General features: G+C 34.4%; 1 protein-coding gene across 1 annotated transcript in view; it reads left to right on the top strand.

Moving 5' to 3' along the window:
* LOC107696722 (phosphofurin acidic cluster sorting protein 1-like) overlaps positions 1–8689 on the top strand; it is a 63834-nt gene extending 55145 nt beyond the window's left edge. Inside the window, exons 20-24 of the mRNA XM_016497202.1 lie at positions 1476–1518; positions 1616–1754; positions 4470–4708; positions 6142–6261; positions 6344–8689. Coding sequence (XP_016352688.1) covers positions 1476–1518; positions 1616–1754; positions 4470–4708; positions 6142–6261; positions 6344–6462 — 660 coding nt within the window. The 3' untranslated portion in view covers positions 6463–8689. The remainder of the gene's footprint in view (positions 1–1475; positions 1519–1615; positions 1755–4469; positions 4709–6141; positions 6262–6343) is intronic.
* Positions 8690–9538: the final 849 nt, after the last annotated feature.

The raw sequence follows: 9538 nt of genomic DNA on the forward strand, positions 1-9538 counted from the left end.
GTGTGTGTGTGTGTGTGTGTGTGTGTGTGTGTGTGTGTGTGTCTGTGCGTGTCTGTGTCTATGTCTGTGTCTGTGCGTGTTCGTGTCTGTGTCTGTGTCTGTGTGTGTGTGTGTGTCTGTCTGTGCGTGTCTGTGTCTATGTCTGTGTCTGTGTCTGTGCGCGTCTGTGTCTGTGTGTGTGTGTGTAGATGCGGTGGACGTGGCGGTGCGTGTGGCTCAGTACATCAGCGGAGCGGCTCTCACACACCAGCTGCCCATCGCTGAGGCCATGCTGACCTGCAAACACAGAACGTACGGCTCTGTCTCTCATTACAGCTGCACATCATTCACTGCTCTACACACAACTCACTTATCACTTCCTCTTACAGGAGAGATGAAGATTCCTATCAGAAATTCATTCCCTTCATTGGGGTGAGTAGGAAGAGGAATCACTTGTTGGTGGTGGGATTGCACCCATATGTATTTCTTACTAGGCATAATATTGCATTTTGCATTAATAAAAATACATTAGACAATGACATTTTGAGTTTTTTTTTTTTTTTGCAAACAGCATGAATGTCACTCAAAGTATTTTATATTATGTATCACGTTTTATAATAAATGACTTTTAACTTTTTTAGAAAAGTACTTTTTTTTTGGTTTGTAATATTTGTAATTTCATTTTTTACCTTTTATCTTTTTATTTTATTAATCCTTTTTTATATATATTTTTTTTATTGTAATATTTTATGTCGTTTACTTTTATTATTTTATTTTATACACCCATAAGTATTTCTTACTATCCATAATATTGCATTTTGCATTGTATGTATTTAAATACATGTATATTTGTCCTATGAAAATGACTTTATTCAGTGTTTTGGGCTTAAATATTTTTTTGCAAACAGCACAAATATAACTCAAAGCTTAATATATAATCATGTATTGTAATAAACGAACCTTATAAAAAAGTACCCTTTTGAGAGATAATATATGCTTCTGGTATTTATTTCCACTTTTTTATCTTTTTGTTTTAGTAATCTTTTTTTATTCATCTATATGTATAATATTGCATTTTGCATTGATTAATTAAAATGCGTGTATAAGCCCTATGACAAAGAAATTCAGAGTTGCTGCCTTATTTATTGATTGCTTTGTCACTGAAAGCATCATATACTGTTTTACAATATGTCATGTATTATAATAAAGTAAATTACTTTTTTGAGGGGTAATATGTGCCCCTAGAATTTATTTCAATTATTTTACCTTTTATATTTTTATTTTAGTAATCTTTTTTTATATTTTATTCTATGTCCTTTTCTATGTCTGTCTGTCTATCTCATTTTTGCTTTATATATTTATTGCAAACAGCTCAAGTGTCACTTAAAGCTCCATATGTTGTTTATCATGTATTGTATCACTTTTTTGAGGAGTAATATTGTATTGTATATTCTGTCTGTGTGTCTCTCTATTTATTTGTTATGATCGTCTCACAGGTGGTGAAAGTGGGTTTGATTGAGCCTGGCCAATCAGCAGCAGGTGTGTTTCCATAGCGACTGAAGCGCTGATTGCTTGTAATAGCTCCGAGTGTGACATCGGCGCAGACGCTCACCGTGTGTCCGTCTCTGTTTCACAGGCGACTCTGAAGAGGGCGTGGCTGTGAGTTTAGCCGTCCCCTCCAAGTCTCCGCCCTCTCACGGCTCACCCGGTGGGCTGAAGGAGACGGCCACGCCCCCCTCGTCTCCCTCCATGGGCGGCGGTTTGGCAGTGCAGGGGTGAGTGACTTCAGGATCAGCTCATTGTTGAGGGAATTTCTAGCGTCACAAGGTTTCACGAATGACTTGCTAATCCTGCTGGAGCAAGCAGGTCGTGCGGAATAAAGCAGCTCGGGCTGGTTTGAGCTGGTTTTTGCTGATCCAAGGTGGTCTACCTGCTCAGTACCCACCACCTGGAAGTCCAGCTGATCGACTGTTAAACCCAGTAGAAACCATGTGAAACCAGCTTTGTCACCATTTAGCTGCAGTTTTTGGTGGTTCAACCTCTTAATATACAATTATATATAATATGTGACCCTGGACCACAAAACCAGTCATAAGGGTCCATTTTTAAAAATTGAGATTTATACATCATCTGAAAGCTGAATAAATTAAATAAATAAGCTTTCCATTGATGTATGGTTTGTTATGATAGGACAATATTTGGCCGAGATACAACTATGTGAAAATCTGGAATCTGAGGGTGCAAAAAAATCTAAATATTGAGAAAATCATCTTTAAAGTTGTCCAAATGAAGTTCTTAGCAATGCATATTACTAATCAAAAATTAAGTTTTGATATATTTACAGTAGGAGATTTACAAAATATCTTCATGGAGCATGATCTTTACTTAATATCCTAATGATTTTTGGCATAAAAGAAAAATCGATAATTTTGACCCATACAATGTATTGTTGGCTATTGCTACAAATATACCCCAGCGACTTATGACTGCTTTTGTGCTCCAGGGTCACAAATATATGTACTAGTATTATTAATATTTTGAATTAGCTTTTATTTTTTATATTTTTAATTGTCATTTAAATTTTGGCTTATATTTTTTCTTTTTTATTGGTATTTGTATTTTAATTATTTTCTTTGTAATATTTATATTCAGCATTCATTTATTTATTTCTGTTTTTGTTTTAGTAAATAAAACTAAAACAATTTCTGAGCAATTTCTGGCTACTATAATGTGATTTCTATTGATTTAATTCTCATTTGATTTTCATTTTTTGTTTTGAACAAAGCACAATATAAAACAAAATATACAAACACAACAAATGTGTTGCAACACCAAAGAAAACCCACGTCCATAAGACGGTGTACATTACAAAATGTCCGAAAAGGAGCGGGATGAAGCAAAATCCTATTATTTTTCCCACTCCATATTCAATTCTATAACGTTCCAGTATATCTTTTAATATATTATATTGCATCTGTATCTATATATTTTTATATATTCCTTACAATATAACAAATTCACAACAAATTGAACACCAACCAAATGTTTGTTTGTTTTTATCGTAAATAACCTGTCACCCTATTATCACCCATCCTAATGCAATCAACATTATAACCCCCATTCACAATCACCTCTATACGTGTTTTATACAACATTTTACAACATTTAAATTCTTATTGATGTGATGATTATTTAATTTTTTCCCATGAAAGTAGCCTATTGTTTATATACTATTATAGCATTTATTAATAATTTAACTTAGCTTTTATTTTTATATTCATTTTTTTATTTTTATTTTAGTTTATAGTTTTAATCATTTAGTTTTTTGTCATTTTGATTATTTTTAATATTTAAATTTAGCAGTAGTTTATTTCAGTTTAAGTTTTTGTAATATTAGTATACTTCAACTTAAACTTTTACTAATGTTCAACCTTTTTAGAAGAACAACATGGTATGTGTAGATATTATAACTAGGGATGAACGATATTGGATTTTTGCCGATATCCGATATGCCGATAATTTTCAACTCATTTTGGCCGATAACCGATGTATGTAATATTATGGCTATATACCTATATAGAATTATTTTTAATTTTGGTTTGTTTTTAACAATAACTTATTTGTTAGAATTAAATAAACAATAATAAAGTTATTTTATAATGACAGTACATTGAATATTTGAAAATAACTATAAATAAAAAGGGGCAAGTTTTTTTTTTAATAAAGACTAGAATTAGAATAGAGAGTGCTAGAGTTAGAGGGTCAAATAAAGATGGAAGAGATGTGTTTTTAGTCATTTCTTGAAGATGGTTAAGGACTCAGCTGCTGGGATTGAGTTGGGCAGGTCATTCCACCAGGAGGGAACAGTTAATGAAAAAGTCTCTGAAAGTGATTTTGTGCTTGTTTGGGATGAACAATAAAGCGACGTTCACTTGCAGAACGCAAGCTTCTAGAGGCACATAAGTCTGAAGTAATGAATTCCAATTGATTGAAAACTGAAAAAAAAAAAATTGTATTTTGCATTTTTCATTTTAAAGTTCTGTGTTAAATGTCTGACCAAATAGCCATTAAGTTAATTTATCACAGTGGGAATTGGTTTTTGTGTTTAATGCTGTGTGCTTTGCAGCGTTATTTTATTTATTATTTATTATCATATTATAACGTTATTTAGAATTAGCTTTTATTTTTATATTTACTTTTAATTTTAGATTATAGTTTGTCATTTTGCGTTATGTTTCATTTTTTAAAATGATTTTTTATTATATTTCTATTTAGCTTTAGTTTAAATGTATTTCAGTTTTAAGTTTAGTAATGTTAGTACTTTTATTGGTGGTCCAACCTTTTAAGAAGAATAAAATGCTTCAAAACTGCATATTCCTGCACTTTTAATGTAGAAATGTAACAATCAGAGAGAAATCTAGCAATGCAGAACACAACTGTGTAAGTGTCTGGCTCCGCTGCTGTGTTGTGATGTGATGTGTCTGTCTCAGGAGTCCCAGCTTGTCTCACGGCGGGGACGCCATCGGTCTGCAGGTGGATTACTGGCTGGCGTCTCTGGCGGAGAAGCGTCGCGAGGGCGAGAGGAGAGACACCGGCTGTAAGAACACTCTGAAGAGTGCCTTCTGGTCGCTGCAGGTCAGCCGTCTGCCAGGAGGAGGAGCCAGCGAGCCGCAGGCACCCGGCAACACTATGGCCATGACCGTGGTCACCAAAGAGAAGAACAAGAAAGGTGAGCAGACCGTCATGAAACATGCAAAATGATACGATGGACGTTCAAAGCATCCAGAAGATCCATGTTGGCTTAGAAATAAATCTGTTTGACAAACTGTAATTTGATGTAGTAAAAGTTATATTTAATGTACAGGACAGTATTTTTTATGTCATGAAACACAAAAATAGTAGATGGCAAAATAAGTGAGAAGAAAATTAATTACACCAATCCAATACTGAACATAAAAAATTAAATCAAATAAAAGTAAAAAGAAAGTTATATATCAGGCATACTTAAGTCCAGAGTAGTAGTAGTAGAATAAAAATATTAAAACAACTAAATTACAAAAGGAAAATGGCCAACAGAAAATGAATGAATAAATTAAAAATAATCCAAAGATTAAACTGTAAACTATATAAAAAAAGCTAGTACACATTATACAATTATATATTTAAAAATTATATAATTATACACATTATATAAGTGTATAAACTGTATATCATAACATATGTCCAAAAAAATAATAGAAATGACAGAAGTTTACAAATAAAAATAAAATGTACACAGGTATTTGAACACTTCCGTTCAAAAGTTCAATATTTTTGAAAGAATTCCCTACTAACCATTTATTTGATCAAAAATACAGTAAAAACACTAAAATTGTGAAATATCATTAGAATTTAAAATAGCTGTTTTCTATTTGAATATATATTAAAATGTAATTTATTCCTGTGATGCAAAGCTGAATTTTCAGCATCATTACTCCAGTCTTCAGTGTCACATGATCTTCAGAAATCATTCTAATATTCCGATTTGCTGCTCAAGACACATTTATCCATGTTGAAAACAGTTGTGCTGCTTTATATTATTGTGGAAACTGTGATACATTTTATTTTTCAGGACTCTTTGATGAATAGAAAGTAAAAAAAAAAAAACAGCATTTACCTGAAATAGAAATATTTTGTCAAATTATAAATGTCTTTACTGTCACTTTCTATCAATTTAATGCATCCATGCTCAAGAAAAGTAGTAAAGAACGCACTGACCCCAAACTTTTGAACAGTAGTGTAAATTATACCCCAGCGACTTAAGACTGCTTTTGTGCTCCAGGGTCACATATTAAGCAAAGAATCAGTACCACTTTATATATGAGTATAATATTACAATATGAATAATGTCTCTCTCGCTTTCTTTGTGCAGTTCCCACTATTTTCCTGGGGAAGAAGCCTAATTTTGTCAAATTATAAATGTCTTTACTGTCACTTTCTATCAATTTAATGCATCCATGCTCAAGAAAAGTAGTAAAGAACGCACTGACCCCAAACTTTTGAACAGTAGTGTAAATTAAAGTAATATATGTGACCCTGGACCACAAAACCAGTCTTAAGTGTCAATTTTTCGAAATATAATATTACAATATGAATAATGTCTCTCTCGCTTTCTTTGTGCAGTTCCCACTATTTTCCTAGGGAAGAAGCCTAAAGAGCGGGAGATGGACTCTAAGAGTCAGGTGATCGAGGGCATCAGCCGGCTCATCTGCTCCGCCAAACAGCAGCAGACCATCCTGAAAGGTACCAGACCTTCATCACAGCCAGAAAAACGCTTTCTTGTCAGCTAAAGCAGAAAACAACATTTATCTTCCTCCTTTCTCAGTCACCATCGACGGATGCGAGTGGAACGACGTGAAGTTCTTCCAGCTAGCTGCTCAGTGGCCGACTCACGTCAAGTATCTCCCGGTGGGATTGTTCGGCTACAGCAAACCGCCCTCCTAGGACTCCCCACTTTCTCAGCCCCGCCCCTTCAACCTGCAACCTACACCCCATTGCACGCCACCGCCACTTTCACAACGCTGGCCAATCACAGTTGAGACGGGACTCTCATGTGACCGTCTCTGGAGGGCGGGTAGGTGGAGTTGAAGACGGCTTTGATAGACTTTTATCAGCGCTAGTCACTTTTATTTATCAAAGGCCCCAGAGCCACATATGGGGGCCAAGCACAAAATTTGGATACACCACCTGTCGAAGACTATTTAACAGCATGACGCCGCTTAAATCACTCTCAACAACCCTCAATAAGTCCCTTTGCGTAACTGATCTCTTCCATCATTGACCTCCATAACCAGTATAATTGAGAAATGCAGCTAAAATCTACCATGGTAACTGTATTTGGAGATAAACTTGCAGTTATTGTCACTCAAGTAAAATCAGCTTTCGGAATCTTTCTGTTACTTAGCAACTAGGGAATTTTGGCAGAAACCATGGTTGCCATGGTAGTTTTTTGTGAACAGAGATTCAAACATGAAAAATGCGCCAATGAATATTCCGAAATTAGCTAATTTCTCGCCTGTAGTACGAAGGCGGAGTTAAACGCCAATTTGACATTGGAGGCGGGGCTACGAGGTGCCCATCGGCCAACTGAGGAGTTTTTAGATTTCCTAAAAATCATCGTTTGCATAGTTTGTTTTATCCTTCCAGTCAGCAACATCTGGAAATGCGTTGTTGACCTCCAACCTGCATGTCTTAAAAAAAAGTTAACATTTAATGTTAGTTCAGTAGTGCACTGTGTACTTGTGCACAAATCGCTTTGCATGATGCAGCGGTGTCTCACGTTCCCCTTGACACACGGAAGGTTAGTAGTTCGCATTGGTTAATTCTGTTAATTAGAATAAACAATTTCAATTTAGTTTTATATTCGTTTTTAAACGTGGTTTTATGTGTCAGTTATTGTTTATTTTTAAAAGTGACCTTTTAGCTTAAATATGTAGCTCATCTACAGGTTTTATTTCATTTCATAAAACATCTCCAAAGATCTCTGGCCAATCAGAATGTAAACATTACGGCACAGAATGAGTAAGTCACCTTTATAATACGGGCAACGGCAAACTCGATTTATGAAAGAACTAGGTCGTATCAATCAGCACAAGGCCTAACGTAAAGGCTGCACGAGGTTGGAGGTGAAAATGTCAGCGATTAAGCCAGCAGAATTGGGGAAGATGTAGTTTTATTGCTGTTTTTGGTTCTTGTTTGCATCTTTACAGCTGGAAACCGGTTTGGGGAGAACTACAAGGGTTTCATCTTCATCAGTTGTCAAATGCTATGCACTTAAACTCACCTTCATTTCTTCATATCTTCGTCCAAAGCACAAAAAGCGATCAGCTCCTCATACAGAATGCCAAATTAAAACACGATTCGCAAACACTACCTTTACACACTGCAAACACATGATTTTCTTATTTTATTCTTATTTTGTTTTTGTCTTTTCCAGTACAAATATCTAAACAATCTTAAATCAAGATACATTTACTTGAGAAGCAAAATGACTTAAGATGTACTGAATTTTGATAATTTCTCAAAAAACAGTGCTTAATATCTTAAATCATTTGACTTTATCTTGATTTAAGAAGGTTTGGCTATTTGAAAACACTATAAAATACAAACTAGGACAAAAATACTGCGAGAATCATTTTTTGCAGTGCAGCTGTGAACAAAACGTCTGAACTGATCAGTAAATCTTGAGCTACAACATCCCTTTATTTTCTAGCTGGAGCTTGTTACATTACTGCTAATGGCAGCTTTCACAGAAGTACCGTGGTTTTATTTTGTCTAGAACTTTTGTGAGATATTCTTGTGAGTGGTAGGTAATGCAACAAAATGTCACTGAAATGTGGTTTTAAAATGATAACAAAACAAACAACAAAAAAGCTATCTATGAAATGGTGTTGTGCCACAGTGAGAGTGAAGCCAGTGTGTAGTGCGCGTGTGTTTGTGTGAGTGTGTGTGTGTGTTGTGGACAGTAGTGCTCACTGGTTTAATTAATCTGGTGTTAACTGTACGTTCTTCACGACACAAGATTCGGCGTCTTTCCACCCAGCCGACTTATATCCATTGCAGCTTGAAATGCTGATAAATTATTAATATACAATGATTGTTACATGATTAACCTGTTGAACTCCTAATATTGTTTTTCAAACTGAAAGAGTGAATCTCACAAAAACCCGTAAAGAAATGTCATATTTCACAACAAAATCAAAAGAAAGAAATAAGATTTGCTTAAAGAAAATTCAGCCAAATTTAGGAACATTTAGGATTTTGCTTTGTGACATGATTGGTATAATTTTATTACAGTAATTTTAAAGTTTTTTTAATTGCATACATCATGGTAGCATTTGTTGCAATTCTGTTCATTTAGGCTGATTTCTAATACAAATATTTGCATTACAGTCATTTTTACAATAATTTTAATATAATTATTATTTTGTTTGTTGAGGTGATATATGAGCTGGATGTGAGATTCACCCTAAATCTTTCTAATCGGAGTCATGTTTTCTGGAATGAAGGTATCAGTTTTTCTGTGGTTAAAAGTATTAAGAACAACAAAGTATTAAAGTCACGATGGGTCAATTAGATTTTTATTTGTTCCTGCTTCTTACAGAGAATGTTTAGCAGTAGTTTTGAAGTGTGAGTGTCTTTCTTTTGTGTATATTAAATGCATCTCGCCTTTTTTTGCCCATATTCTTAGAAAAGAGTGAAAACATAATTTCTTTGAGTTAATGTTGGTTATCAGTACCACACTATTAAACAAATATCCACACATTAATAATTTGTCTATAGCAGATAAGTTCTTAATATGTTTTTATATAGCTGCTGCATAAATTGCATTTTTTATTTTATGAATATCTTTGTGATTTAAATCCTATAAGGCTCATAGAAAGATGCATACTGTGGCTGTCATGAGAGCTGCAAGTTATGTCAGAAAGGCTTTTAATATTTCAGTCAGCGATTGTGTCTAGAGGGTTTTGCACAGTCCTGTTGAGGCTTTGATCATTCCTCATTGGATCTGAACATCATA

This window comes from Sinocyclocheilus anshuiensis, unplaced genomic scaffold (assembly GCF_001515605.1).
Source record: "Sinocyclocheilus anshuiensis isolate Anshui unplaced genomic scaffold, SAMN03320099.WGS_v1.1 scaffold1091, whole genome shotgun sequence".
In the NCBI taxonomy this organism is placed as follows: domain Eukaryota; kingdom Metazoa; phylum Chordata; class Actinopteri; order Cypriniformes; family Cyprinidae; genus Sinocyclocheilus; species Sinocyclocheilus anshuiensis.